The 15871-nt window shown below is 35.9% G+C and overlaps 1 protein-coding gene across 4 annotated transcripts in view; it reads right to left on the bottom strand.

Moving 5' to 3' along the window:
* Nucleotides 1-15871, bottom strand: part of PPFIA2 (PPFI scaffold protein A2) — a 333193-nt gene that overhangs the window by 58007 nt on the left and 259315 nt on the right. For all 4 annotated transcript variants that reach the window (XM_086471357.1, XM_086471363.1, XM_086471371.1 and 1 more), the window contains 3 exons: nucleotides 7549-7770; nucleotides 5154-5300; nucleotides 3103-3237 (listed from right to left, as the gene is read on the bottom strand). In XM_086471357.1, coding sequence (XP_086327483.1) covers nucleotides 3103-3237; nucleotides 5154-5300; nucleotides 7549-7770 — 504 coding nt within the window. The remainder of the gene's footprint in view (nucleotides 1-3102; nucleotides 3238-5153; nucleotides 5301-7548; nucleotides 7771-15871) is intronic.

The raw sequence follows: 15871 nt of genomic DNA, 5'->3' as shown, positions 1-15871 counted from the left end.
CTCCGGGGCAGGCAGACAGACCAACATTGTGAGAGTGAGTACAAGGTGGCTCAATGAGTCACAGCAGTCTAAATCTTGGGACACATGCTGAGAGCTGTGCTACTTGTCATGACCAGACAGATATCAGTGTGACGGCCAGGCAGGATAGTACAGTACATGGGATCATGCTGTTCCAGGTTAGTCTGCCACAGGCTGACTAACCTTCCAGTTGCTCACTCAATGGGCAGAACACAGTGAAAACAAAGCCAAAGAAAATTTCAAATCATTCAGGTAAATTTATGGGTACTTATCTGAGTTCACTGCATAGTACAAACTTTTGGAAGTTCCCTCCTTATGAATTAGTTTGGGCATGGAAAAGTAGGAAAAGACATTCACTAGCCCATATATATTAAAAAAGAAAACCAACTCATTTTAAAAAGTGACACCATAGAAGGATCTCATCCTACATCCTTCTTTTGCAGAATCCCAACCCAGATTTATTACGAGGAAGAGTATAAGAAATTGAATGCAGAGTTGTAACAACACATATATTTTAAACTTGAAGTTGTGGTGGGGAATCACATTCAAATCCAGAACACATTTGTTCTGTTTTATGTCCACACATAAATAATTGGTCTTATATTTTATCCACAGTGAAGCAGTCATGGTTTCCACTTATCCCATACTACTTTCCTTCAAAAAACAATGTAAAACATATTAGGCTTAACTCACCTCTTTCATATGATTGTAACCCCATTAATCTCAGAGAAGCCACTTTCATTGAGATAGTACAAAAGCAAGGAAAACCAGTTTTGACTTTTTTTTTTTTTTTTTTTTTTTTTTTTTTTTTTTTTTTTTTTTTGGCAGTGCAGAAAGACTACCTGATTCAGGGAGCTCTTCCTTTACTTAGTATGCATGGACATGTAGTGACCACAGCTCAGGTAGGCAGACTTAAGGTAGTTGGAAGCCAGCTAATTTGAGCCCTACTGACCATGTGTATGCTGGCATAAAGCTCAACAAAGGCAAAATTAGTTAAGCATTTTTCAGCCCCTCAGGTAGGTCTTACAGCTTTCATTGAATAGCTAGTGTGGTAACAGTATACCAGCTAGCCAATTTAAAACTACTTAAGTAAGCTGTAGTGACTACAGTGTGTCCTTGGTTCTGAGCTACATTTATGTGATCCATGAAAAGTATTGGACTTTAAACTTCAGAACTATCAAACCAGCACTTTAATAAGCTCTACAGTTTGCAAAGATGTTGCATACAAGATATATAAAACACAGGCTTATTTGGCCTATTGTCCAAATTCTGACATTCCTCTTCATGTCATGTATTCCAAGAAGATAGAGTTTTAAATAAAATAAATTTGTCAGTTTTTCATGTTTCCTCATGTTTTTCACAGCGAAATGAACAGAACTGGCATTACAGTCTAATACACTTAGAGTTCCCTGCTGGGCGAAAACTTTGATAAAGTACATCAAAGTGAAATGGGGTGGAGCGTCAGCTCTGTTCACAGCTTTCTAACCACATCCCATGGAATAATGTAAGAAGACAAACGGAGATGTATACTGCAGCTTTATGGTCACGATAACAAGTATCTCATGGAAGTCCCTGAGTGCTCTGCATGGCTGAAATGGGATTCCTTCTTGCAATATTTGTCATTAATATATGTTCAAGGAAAAATGTAGTTGCAAAAAAAAGACATGCTTGAGACTGCAAAATACTTACTGGTGCCTAATTGCTGGAGAAATTATTCAGGAAAAATCCTCTTAAAATAGAAAACAATATTTTTAAGCTACTGAGGGTATTAGAATATGTGATTATTTGTTGAATCAAAAACAGGAAAAAAAAATGTTAAAATGCCAAGGGATTGCTCTTATGTGCACCTGAGTTTTTATTAAAATGCAATGATATTTTTTTGGTATTTCATGTAGCTCTCTTTTTGCCAATTAATCTTTTTCCCCCCCACCATTTTCAGTCTCTCTTTCAGATTCCCACCCATTGACATAAACCTAAAGTGGACAGCACAAAATCTTGATTACTGAATAACAATCTTGCCTTTATAAAATTAAAAAACCACAATCCACCCCCACCCCCCCAAGCCTCTCTTTCTTTCTTTCTACTTCTTAACTAAATTACTGAAAAATCAGACTTTATTAATGAGCTGCTCAGCACTTAAGGCTTCACTATAAATGGAAAAACATGAGAACTGAAAAATATCCATCAAATTTAAAAATAGCTAGGCACATAAATAGCTAGAAACATTCCTTGGCAATAGAGAAAGGAAAGCTTAGATAAGTCTGAATGATATGTAATACAATCTCTTAAATGCATTTTTCTTTATATATCTGTTTTAAAGAGATGAAGAATAAACATGTAATCACTGTATGTCTTCATGAAGCTGGTAATACCTGAGCTATAATATTAACCACATGCACATCTGAAAGTATTAGAGGCCAAATATGGAAACAACAGTACTGAAAATTTATTTTTATCTTCTTATTTTTCACAAGAGAGCTGCCATATAATAAATTTATCAGAAAAATCAGTCTGAAGTCCTCTCAGGGTTTCACATTTGTCTTTGCAGATACATGATACAAAGAATCATTCAAAACAAACCTTGTAAGTATGTACTGCAAGTTGCCTTCATTTGTGTTGCACAAATGAACCCAGCTGCCACTAAGATTTGATTTTACAGCACTTATTGAAACGAAAATAATTGTTGTTTCATATACACAGTGTATGAAAACGTCCAGAAGAACTAAGTGCAGGAATGGAACCTTCTCCCACCCTCTGCCCTTTAATTAGAAACTCTTACAGTAAAATGAATCCTCCTAGGATAAGTAATGCTCACATGTATTGGAAATACAGGACTGCTTTGTAAATATAGTCAAGGCTAACTTACAGATAACTACTTTTCCTATTATCAAAATGCTAAGAATTACAAACCCAGCATTGAGACCACTCCTGGTTTAACTTGTGGCACATACTTATCAGGAAACATTTTCTTCTTTCAAATCAGCTTGATACTACTTTTGTTTCATCCTTGAGGTGAGGAATATGGATGCAAGTCAATGTTACACAGTGAGGCTTCTGAAGTGAACCTATTTCTCAGGGCAGTACCTTAGTCAGAGCTGCAATTCTCTGAGCCAGTTCAGCCTCCACTTCGGGTAAGGTTTCAGCCTTCCTCATCGTCTGCTGCAGCTTCTGCTCAGCCAGCTCTAGACGCTCTTGCAGCTGTCTGTTTTTGTCTTCCAACTGAATGCCAAAGATGGATAAACAAGTATAAAAAAATAATGAGAATTAACATTTTCCTTCAGTTTCTTAAGTATTGGGGAACCAATCAAAACTCACTACATAGGCCCAGATACTCCGCAACCTGGGTGAGCTTATTTCAGAGGTATTAACTCAAGCACAGAACAGTGTAAGCTGCCAGTCTTATCAATGATTAGTGATTTGAGGGTCAATGATCATACGAAGGTGAAGAAAAGGAGTTGTAAAACGGCACTAATGAAGATGAACAAAAAGCTCCTCTGATCAATGTGTTGTTTATCTGAGCAAAATAAAAGTATTAGTGCCAGTAAAATAGGAATTTTCTAAATGTAAATATTGAGTCCATCTCACAGAAAAGTTTATGTATGAACCAAAATGGGAAAGAAGAACAATTCCAAAAGTACAGAATTCCCAGCAAATTTTCTGAACAAATTACTAAATGCAACTTTCTGAACAAATACTAATCATATATTAGGACATGTTAAAACTGAGATTATCATTCATGTTCATAACCTGGTTGCTATCTGCTTCAGGTCACAGTGATACTATTCATTGTGAACCTACAATGAAGTCACATTTTACAGAGGTGAAATTGATTAATCTGTGATAACCATTAAAGAGAAAAAAGGAGGACTTTTGGTAACTGCAGTATTTTCTGGCCTACTGAGATGCACCACCACATGATTAAGAATTTTTTAATGGCTTAGTAAGTGTTTCCTGCTTTCCTGTTCATTCCAGATAATAGAAGACATAATGAAAAAGGAGTGTGCTTTTAGATTCTTTTTGAAACCTTCAAAAGCATGGAAGAGTAGGCTTTTCACAATGGAATCCTGCAAATCAACTTTAAGTCTGCCCGTATATATTCTAAGCCTTGTTCTATTGGTCACTGCTTTGAGTGGGTAGATCTCTGCAGTACAGCATGACTTCCGCTGGCAGCAATAAAAACTCAGATGCAGGTACCTTACTTTTCCATTGTTGGGTGGTGTGGGGTTTTTTTCTAACAATTGAAGATACTTCTTAAAATAGCCAAAGGATGCTGGCAGAAGCTGGAGAGTTTGAGTTCTGATGTTTTAATTTCCCTGAAGAGGTAGTCACATACATAGAAATACACATATATAGAGGGATGTGTGCATGTGTATGTAAATACACCTGCATACAATCATTGAAGCTCATTTTCAATACAGCATTTTATATTGTTTGAAGACATGATAGGTGAAAAAATAAAGCAGCCTGATACTGAGGCTGAGGAGCAATTTCATCATTTACAGTTTGAATTATATTAATTTCTTGTTAACTTTCAGTTCACATTACAAATTACAAAACAGTGTTTTCTGTTTGCTTTACATTCCAGCTTTTGGAATCACTGTGGAAACAGATTATCATGAGAGAAAGCTGCACTACCATGTTATAGTCTTTTTTAAAACATATTCACAGATAGTTTAGCTGTGTAAAATTTCATTTACGCACTACTAATATGTGAAATCTTTAGAATATATTGTATGCAAATTTTGATCTTTCCTGCAAAAGGGAATTTCTTTTGCTTATACTATCTTTTTCAATTATTTTTAAATAAAAATCAGAAATTTGTTACATAAGAACTAAAGATAATCCTTTACTTAGGGGACATGACTATGTACATTTATGCAAGACGCTATCAGAAAACACAGTTATTTTCCAGCGTGGATGTACACTGTACACAGTGATTTGGTATTCATGGTTGTAGCAGCTGATACAAAGCTTAGAGATGCTGAACAACTTGGGTTTTTTTTAGATTAACTGATCTGTTGATTAAAAATGAAGAGATCAACCTAATGGAAACTTCCTACTGTAGATCTGCCCCCTTTTTTGCATTAGTTTTCATTGTGTATGAAGAAAACAACTGACTAATGCAGATACTGCACCTGACGTAGGATGGCTTCCTTGTTTGCCAGTTCATTTTCCAGCTTATCGTTCATGTCATGTATGGAGGTGGATTCTCTCTGAGCACTGAGGTAGCGCTTCTCCAGCGTAGTTATTCTTTCTTCCATATCTTCCTTTTGTGCCATTGCCTAACATGACAAAAAAACCCATCAAGAACCATGCAATTAAAATGCTACATTATTTTATACCAGTTTAATTTTCATGCTAATGGTAGGCAGGATGTAAGGTATGCTCAGCAGTAATTTTTCTGATTTAAAGAGAATTTATTTCCTTTGGAGTTTTTTGTAACTACAATATTTAAAACAGTGGCTGTTGAGTACAGCAAACAGAAACAATCCTTACCTTTTGTGTATTTTTTTAGTTTCTATATTTCTCAATGCAAAACTCATAGCAAACGCAGATCACGTTTACTTGCTTGCTTCTTAAACAACAGCAGGCTTGATCAGAAAATAGAAAAACTGATACAGTTACATAATAGCAGAAACATAGTGCAGTGATGTGAGGAAAAAAAAATTTATATGCACACTTTAATCTTATTCCTGCGTCTTGCTAAAATTTTCTGCTGAAGTACACATAGCAAACAATCCCTATGACAAATCCTGAAATTTCAGGAAAACAAGTGACCACAATGTTGGATACATAACATATGCGCGTGTTATCCTTCTAGGTTATGGATAAGGATTTCTTTAAAATCTTGAGCGTTTCTATTCATGTATTACAAGCTGGCCTCACTTAAGTCCCTAGCTGTAATTTAGATAGATTATTCATTAGTCTGTCTATCACGTTGTTTATTTCTTTTCAACTAATTTTAGTGAAAGCAGAAAATTTTATTAGTTTTAAACTTGTGTCTGGCTCTTGAGAAGACTTGGGTATTGCCACATAATCTTTCACAATGAAAATATTTACTGATGAGCATGTCTTGCTGTTTGTGTTATATCACATTATAAAAGTGTTGAACGAAGTGAAATTATTTTTCAAGTAACACACAATGAGGATATAAATGGATCCAAATTGCTTGTTCTAAAATGGGCCATATCCAGGTGATCTTTTTGCTTCTTGCTGGAAAAAACCCATAAAAAAGGAATATTTTATTATTAAAAAACACACACAGAAAAAAACCCAATAATTTATCCAAGTTACACAATACCAAATCCCCCTTCTTGTTGCAGGTATTTCATTTTCTGCGTTGGGAAGATTATCTTTTGTGGCACTACGAAACAATGAAGACAGACACTTCTGCCTTTACAAAGACCTTTCGCAGCAGATTTTTCACTGACATTTGGTAATTATTCTACATGCAAATGTATTAGTGGCCACTTTGCTTAGGAAGCAAAGGGCTGAAAGCAAGTAAGCCTGCAGCTGGTATACTGTGGTATTTAAGAGGGAAACAGCAAGTGGCAATCAAGTGTCCGTGAGACAGCAATATTGGTCAAAAGGTAAACGAGAACAGAGATATTAGAGACCCCTAGTGATATCATGTAGCAGTGGTGGAAAAGGAGAAACATATCAGTGCGAACTATTCTTTGTAAACCGGATAAAAATGATACAATACTTAGAAGAGTCAGAGTACAAAGATGTGAAGACATTTTGAGGCCGAGTCAGGCAGCAGAAGTTCTGAAGGAACATTTCTCCCAGAATACTAGAAATAATAGATTGAATATATACATACAAATGCACAAATATACACACATACACAGAAATCCACATGAAATACCTATATTGTAGGGATCAGTGTAACAGAAAGGTGACTACTCCAATTTCAAAATATTAAAATAGATTCTAGAAGCCAACCATCCACACAAATTGAGAATATCTGCCTAAGAGAAGATACTCTGAAGAGTACTAAGGAGCATGACAAATTTAAGAGGAGGAAAGAAAAAAGAAAATTTAATTGTATTTCCATTTACTGAGAGAAGGGAATAGCATACTATAACTAGGGTGATGAAGTTACCACACATGAGTAAATATTATAATTGATTATATAAATAGCATCATTTTATAAAACAGCCCAGGAGTTTTTAAAATGTACTTTAGATTCTCTGCATGACCAGTATTTCTATTTAACATAGTTAATCTTAAAAAATTGAAATAGCTGAAAACTTGCCAGAATGCATTCTAGTAATGATAAACCACAAAGGAGTTGGCCTTCCTTCTATTAGAGTTGCACATGTACACACCCGCTTTTATGAACATGGCTTTATAAAGAGATTTCTAGTACTATTTCTTACTGTAAATTCTGAGTTTCCCACTTACAAGGGCTTTTATCAGCTTTTTATCAACTTTTGCTGCCCATATTCATCAGCCTGTATCAGTTTGTAGTGGGTACCACAGGAACACCAGTCAAGAAATAGGAGGTGAGTGTGGTGAACTCCTTACCTCTCTAATGTCTCTCTGATATTTACTGTTCATTTCCTCTGTTTTAATGAGCTCCTTTCTGGCGGTCTCTGCTTCCTGCTCTACCTCTCCCACCCGGGAGGACAGCGCAGCCAAGCGCTCCTTCATTTGTGCCATTTCATAGTTTTGCTTTTCCAGTAGTTCCTGAAGTTCAACAACTTGACTGGCTTCATCATTTGAGTCTATGGAGCCATTTGATAGGCGCTGTTAACAGAGAAGTGACATTATTTGTTATTTATCTTTAATATGGACTCTATTGAAAGAATTTCTAAAACAAAGATTATTTTTAAAAATTACAAAAGGAGCTAAGAAGAGAAAAACAATAATTTTCATGGTAGATAAGACAGGTGTAGTTATGAATAAATTGCAAAAAATAGTATTCATTCATATCAAGGGATTCCAGAACGTAACATCACATAGAGAAGTAAACATTTGCGTTAAGAGCAGAACACTACACAAAAATATCTTTAGTTTGACATCATGAGTATTCAAGTACAAATTGCCACAATACTACTCCTAAAAAGCACCAAATCACATGCATACGTCTTAGCAAACCTACACAGCACTTAAACTTAATCAAAGTCTCTTTCATTTGCAAAATAGGCCACGGTGCAGACGGGAAGCAACACTAATAAATCACAAATTCACTGTACCAGAAAGTGCTTAGAGTCTGGACAACACACCGGTTAGGCCTACATTAGAAACAAGTTCTGCTGAAGTAATTTGCGCTGCTGAAAGCCCTGGTATGAATACAGTTATAAAGGAAAATAAATAAATAAATAAATAAAAAATCAAGAGTCCAGAACTCACATTGCATTTGGAACATGAACTCAGGAACATGATTTATATTGCAAATAAATTATATCAGAAAGAAGTGCATTCACTAGCAGAACTTGCTGGCATTGACTTATAATAAATAGTCATACTAACCTTTTCCAGCATAGGCTAAGCCATGGTTTCATACAAATTTAATTATTTCATGTCAAAAAAAAAGCAAAAAGAACATGCAAAATCAAAATGATTTGATTTTTGACCTATAACATGAAAAAATAAAACCAAAGTAGTCCACCCTGCCATTAAGTTTCTAGACTAGGTGCAATTTTATCAGTTAAATTTATATTATGCAGTATGGGAACAAGGTATTTCACTGTAACTGTCATTTTAAATAGGTTATGGATCTCAATGAGCATCATACAGGAATACTGGTCCTAAAATATACTTGTCCTTCAGATGGTAGGGTGTATAGCAATGTATATATGAAATATTCCTAGCAAGATCTGAGAGGAAACTAAGCTTGCTCTCATTAGCACTTCTGTACTATTATTGAAAAAATATATTTATACAGAAATCTTCTAGAAATTTCAAAGAAAGCCATTAAGCAAAGTAATGTTAACAACATTCTTTCCCCAATCAGCCATAAAACGAGCCCAGATCAAGACCACCCGCCCCTCTGTAGATCATCGAATAAAATTATTTTACAATAAAATTCCATTACATCAAATAACTTACTTCCAAAATTGTTTTCTTTATACTAGTTAATTTTATTATCTTGACATTTTATGGTACCCGCTGAATCATCATTGATCTACTTTCAGGATACCATGGTAAAACAACAATAGCAATTTAAAAGCTTATTTACACTCAGTTTTTTGTTTGGCAAGTGTTCAGTTAGTCTACTTGAATCAAAATGCCATTAATATGTGGCAATCACATACATAAACAAAACAGTACTCAAACAGGATAAAGCATTCTAACCATCATACTTTATTCCACCGTGCAAATTGGAGATAACTTTATCTATGACAATTATAATCTGTTTTACAGATTTAATCTCATACAGCAGTTTTAGCAGTTGTCACAGATGAACAGATTCTACCTTGCATTGAATTTGCTCTACAAGTCTCTAAATAGTGGTAGAGGAATTGCTGCAAGGTTGTAAGAAGCCAAATACCAAATCCAAAAAGCAATAAATGTCATGTGATCATGTACCTTATGTGATATAAACCATAGTCATTTCGAAATGGCAAGCTGCGGTATCTAGGATTATGTCCACTGGCAGAGATATATTTTCTTTTCATTAATAAAACTTTTTTCCTTAAAATATTAATAACCAAAACACATATAAATTAAATGTTATACATATATTTTTTCCTAATAATTTACTTAACATCTGAGATTTCTGGAAAGACAAATAAAAATGTATTTAAAATTAATCTCTCACCACTAGACAAATGCTGTAATTGCCAATTACGCATGTATATATTTTTTATTTATGCACATGAACTTCCCTCATAATTCTTTGATGAACTCTTTGTACAAACTGCTTTAATTCTACTCATTGTTCACTTTTGCTTTACATTATTTCTGTATTCATACATACAGATGGTTGGTATTTAAAATTTCCAATGTACCAAAAATGTCAACATTTAAATTTTTCTTAGTATGACTGGATAAAAAAGTTTTATTTAAAAATACAATTAAAAATAAAAAACACAGATTAAAATTTGTTATTTTTAAAACTTTGAAGCACATTTTGAAAGTTTACCTAGGGATTTTAATTGACATTTTGTCACTTTTATGCCTTGCTATTATTTTATGATATATCTACTATATGGGTACCTCACATGGAGTAACCACTCCAAAAAACCCACAGGTAGAAAGTTATTAAGCATTAATTCAAGGAGTAACTGACCACACTCCTCAGGTTCTCAGGAGGGTTTTTACCAACAGCCTTATGGTCATACTTGTCCCTCTCTCCCAGACAAAAATAACTTGAACAACAATGTGAAAATACACTATGCTGGTGGAAGCAAAAGACATGCTGTAGATGACGCTGATTCAAATGCATTTTCTGAATTAGTGAAAGGAGCAGGAACCTCCCATGCCCCACAGGAATTCTCTATGGAATAAGCTGGGGGTCAGAACTGCAGCATCTTCTCTGTTACCGGCTTTGTGAAGAGTGTCCATGTCCCTCATCTTTTTCTTTTTTTTTTTTTTTCTTTTCATCTTTTTCTTTTCCTTTTTTACTTTTTTTTTTTTTTTTTTTTTAAATCTGGCTGAATATTTTTTTTAAAATCTGGTTTGTGCTGAAATATTTCCTGGTACTCAAAGAGTTTCCTGTTGATGATGCTGTGTATTAATCACAATCCATTTGTAAAGAAACAATTAGTTGAATGCTTCTAATACTGAAATCTAAGTTTTGAATAGATCTCTCTTAATTATTGACTGAAGCACTAAGGGAAATCTCAAAAGAGCATGCACAGAAAAGGTTTCAAAGTAGACATTTTTAACTGTCATACCCCTACAGTGTACAAAATCCTCAATATATGCAAGAACTATTGTCAAATTAGTACAGAGGGTGGGAAAAAAGTACTGAAAGTAAGCTAAAACAATTGGGAAGTCTTTAAAGGAGAGCAGGAACACTAAAGAAAACTTTCTAACCGGTTGAAACATTCTAACAGACAAAATGAAAAATATACATGGTCCCCAGACCTGGCTTACAAGTTAGTCATCCAGATAAAGTATTCAACAAATTTCACATTGTTGTCTGTCAAATATAGTTGTGAAAAAGCTACATATGGACACATTCCTTAATTTCAACAATTTCACACAAAAGTATCTACTAGCAATGGCTATTTTTCCTTGAAAAAAGAAATGTGGCAAATAGCTCATATGCTCCAATGCTTCGGGGTTTTTTTTACGACCTGGTTTAGCCAATAAAATGTAGTCCATCTGCTTCTATCACATTCACTTATTTAGAATGCTGCAGAAATAGTATCGTCATATATTCTTGACATTAACTTTTTTGCTTTCTATAGACACAACAGGTACACACGGCTGCAGTGTGTGCATGCCTGCTGCACACGCCATAAGGGTCACTGCCCTCTCCCCCTGCCCCCTTCCATGGGTTTCTCAGCCACATGAGAAATCTGGTTGGTATCAGCCTGAAAGACCTAATAAAACCTCAGATGTCTTTGCTGGGCTAGTTCAGAGCAAACAGATGTAGTTACATCTGTACCCAGCAACACAGCACTTTCTTTCCTCATCACTGGGAAGAATGAGGGAAGGAGCAATCACAAGAGGAAGTCCTGGCTCTGGGGTTTTGGAGGGTTTTTTTTGTGGTATATCACCACATACCAGATAAATAACTCAGAAATCACAGTCCATACCAAGAGTTTCAGAGGTACTTTTGCTTTGTAAAGAAAGCTTTCGCACTTATCCAAATATAGTGAAAGGAGCCAAGAGGAGAAACAGACAGATGATGAAATAATTGTCAAGTAAATCTGATGACATTGATGGTATTAACTACAAGAGAGGTGGCATACCACAGAGGAAATCAAAGTTCAAAAAATATCATGTAGGACTGAGTGCCATAAAAGGTAATACAGCTTAAACAAGAAATGTCTGGGGAAAAAGGTCTTTGAATTTCTTATGGTCTGTGCAAATGCAATAGGGAAATAAATGTTCATGTTCCCTACCGCTGAACAGTATGAAAAGGAAACCAGCATCCCTGGTATCAGATTTTCTTTCAAGATTCAAAAAGCACAGCAGCAAGGCAATCTGCTGCTTGTATAGGAGTGTCAGCAGGGAGAAGGACAGCAAATTGGAGCATTACACATAACAATAAATCCCCCCTAGATCATTGCTTCTCTCCCCTATTCTCTCTGCCATAAAATAATTGAAGGAAAACCATCTGCAGACTGGTTTACCAGTAAAAAACAAGAATAGCGAAAGGAACACCAGGAGAACGTGTAAAACAAGACTAATGGAGATTGTTGTAGCTTCTGTTAATCCATTTCATATTGCCTTTTCAATTAAGTCGTAGCATTAATACTGAAGGCAAACTGAGGGGAGCTACATTTAAGTTAAAAAAAAAAAAGTCACCAGACTACAGCAGTTATCAAAGAATTGTAAAATTGTTCCAGGTTATTGATTGCAAAGTATTTCTCCATTTTATTTTGTAGAAAGAACCTTACAGTCAACTATATATGTGGCAAAATATTCACAGGAACCTGATTTTATACAAGTAAACCCCAAGGACAGTAAAAAGCACCTCTGAGTGATATTTTCTTCCCAATTGTAAAATGTCTGACACAGATATGTTTGGTCTAAATACTATCAACCAGTAATTAATTACATATTTTGTGCTAGAATGTAACCTCAGAGAGTAGTGAGAAGGAAAAAAGAATATCTCACAGGGTTACTTCTGAACAATCAGCAGTGGAGACAGGATTCACTCACTTGATCAAACTCCTCATCAGTGCCTCTCCGTTTGCAGTAGTATGAGCACAGGTGATACACATGATGCCCATGCACATAAGCATTTCCATACCTGAGGACTAAATTAAGCTCTGTCTAACCACAAGGTACCTTTGAATAACTGAAAGTAATCTTAAAATCCCAAAGTTTGGTCTTTCAGAATTCCTAGAACAAATTAATATTCTTATGGTGTAAGCACTGGGGTTATTTTTGGTTGTTTTGTTGTTGTTGTTGGTGGTGGTTTGTTTTGGTGTTTTTGTAAACCCTACAAGTGTGTGCCTTGTGTCTACTCTTTACTAATGCACTCTCTAAATTATTTTCTAAAGTAGTACTGGCAAGTTCATTGCACCATAAATCTCTAGTGTCAAAATTGAAGTCCTCCTGATGTTCTCAAGTCAGTATAACATCATTGTGGTTTCTGAAAGTTCATGCTGAACAAATTTCTCTCAGGCTCTCCTCCTAATATTCAAGGCAACTGTCTGTGTTAGTTAGGCTGGCTACCTTCGGCAAATAGCATAACCCAGAAGACTTCTTACACTAAGTTACACTAGAGTTATGTCAGAATTGAGTCATCTTCAACAATATGAAAACTGTTGTTAAAACCACTTTTGATTATACATACTTTTCTTGACATGCAACATAAAATCAAATATTAAAATGGCTTTTCAAAGGTCTGCATGCAGTAACTTCTATTTACTAACTATGTGAAGGTTTATTTGCCCATATAAATATTGTAAATATATGTAAGCAGAGAACACAAGTTTATGCAAGTTCTTGCTAAACTGTATAACATGCCAAATAAGGGCATTTTATTTTCTCTTTTTTTTTTTTTTTTTTTTTTTTTTGCCTGTATGAAGTTGGACAGGAAAGCAATGATCTAAAGCATACATAAAAAATAAAGCAATGGATACAAGCTAAGGTTCAGCAAGGAATTGTTTTCAGAAAAATCACTATATTTAGAAAAGGCTATAAAACAGAATTGTTTCTAAATAACAAAGCATCATTGCTGCAGAAGCATTTGGAGACTGGAATATGCTGTTACCTGCCTTCAGATATGACGTACCTATTCTGGTATCTGCCATAAGCCTGTGACCCTAATACTCACAATGGCTGGACTTCAAGATATCCCTCTTTCATTCCCTGTTATTCTAGGATAGCATCTCAACCTAAAGAAACATCACTGACTCACTTCGTTTGGTGAGACTTCTCCATTCATCTTCTACTAAGGCAGGTGCCAGTTGTTGCTCTATAAAAGTATGAATGCGTTTGTTCAGTTGCTCTGACTTTTAGTTGCTCAGTCAACTGCTGATATGGCAGCTGAGATATGAAAGTTCCTGTACTTCATATGCAATATAGAGAATTCGCTGGTATGAATCATTTTAGAAATATTTTGGAAATACAACATGACTAGTAGTAGTACCAATTTTAAAAACTAGGTTATGTTTAGACTCTCTTTAAACCAAGATAATTCCTACAAATAATACCTATATAGAAAGTCCACCATAAGGAAAAGTAGGAAAGAAATGCCATATAAAGTTTAAAAGCTTTAAAACCAAGTTTGGTTTGGTTTCTTTTGTGGTTTTTTTGTTTGTTTGTTTGTTGGGGTTTTTTTGGTTGTTGTTTTTTGATTTTTTTCTTTGGTTTTTTGGGGTTTTTTTTAAGTATTTAAAGGTTAGGCAGACAAAAAGGAAAAATTTGTCTCCAAATCCCAGGGGAAAAAAAAAATAATTTTTAGCTCTGTAGTCGTGGAGATGTTCCTTCTGACTTAGAAAAGCTGGCCACGAAGGCCAAATCATCAGGGGAGAGGCAGAAATACTGTGTATTTCTAAGGTCAGATAAAATTGTCTGAATTCTGTAGCATATAAATACTAAAAATGAAGTAAAATAATTACCAAAAGAAGCTAAATTATAGACATCAATTGACTTTATGAGAGTAAAATTTAATGCTGCAAAGAGTAATGTTTAGTGATACTGTTTGAGATGTAAGAATAAATGAGTAACAAGTTACCAGAAGATGATTTTTCCTATAGTGTAGAGTTCTTCCATCCCTATTCGATTAAAACGCCTCATGGAGAAAGGTTTAAAAGAAAATAAATCATATTAACACAGACACGTGGTTGGTGGTCGCACCCAGAGGGTAGTGGTCAACAGCTTGATGTCCAGATGGGGGGGTACTCGCAGATGAAAAGCTGGACATGAGCAGGCAACATGCGCTCACAACCCAAAAAGCCAACTGTATTCTGAGCTGCACCAAAAGAAGTGTGGCCAGCAGGTCAAAGGAAGTGATTCTGCACCTCTAATCTGCCCTCATGAGACATCACCTGGAGTGCTGTGTCTAGCTCTGTAGCCCTCAAGAAAGACATGGAGCTGTTGGAGTGAGTCCAGAGGAGGGCTACCAAGATGGTCAGAGGGTTGGAACACCTTTCCTACCAGGACAGGCTGAGAGAGTTGGGCTTGTTCAGCTTGGAAAAGAGAAGGCTCCAGGGAGACCTTCTAGTGGCCTTCCAGTACCTGAAGGAGGCTCCAGGAAGGCTGGGGAGGGACTTTTTACAAGGGCCTGCAGTAATAGGATGAGGGGTAATGTTTGGAAGATGGGAGAGGGCAGGTTTAAACTAGATACAAGGAAGAAGTTCTTCACCCTGAGGGTGATGAGACACTGGAAGAGGTTGCCTAAGGAAGTTGTGGATGCTCCATCCCTGAAAGTGTTCAAGACCAGGCTGGATGGAGCCTTGAGCAACCTGATCTGGTGGGAGGTGTCCCTGACATGACAGGGGTGTTGGAACCAGATGATCTTTGATGTCCCTTCCAATCTTAACCATTCTATCATTCTTCCCCTCTACTCTGCTCTGGTGAGACCCCACCTGGAGTACTGAGATCAGCTCTGGAATTCTCAGCACAAGAAAGACATGGACATGTTGGAACGTGTCCAGAGGAGGGCCACAAACATGATGAGGGGGCTGGAGCACCTCTCCTATGAGGAAAGGCAGAGGTAGTTGGCGTTGCTCAGCCTGGAGAAGAGAAGGCTCCAAGCAGACATCCTTGTGGC

Source organism: Leptosomus discolor, chromosome 1, assembly GCF_034619465.1.
Source record: "Leptosomus discolor isolate bLepDis1 chromosome 1, bLepDis1.hap2, whole genome shotgun sequence".
Classification (NCBI taxonomy): Eukaryota; Metazoa; Chordata; class Aves; order Leptosomiformes; family Leptosomidae; genus Leptosomus; species Leptosomus discolor.
This window is presented reverse-complemented; position numbering and strand designations above follow the sequence as displayed.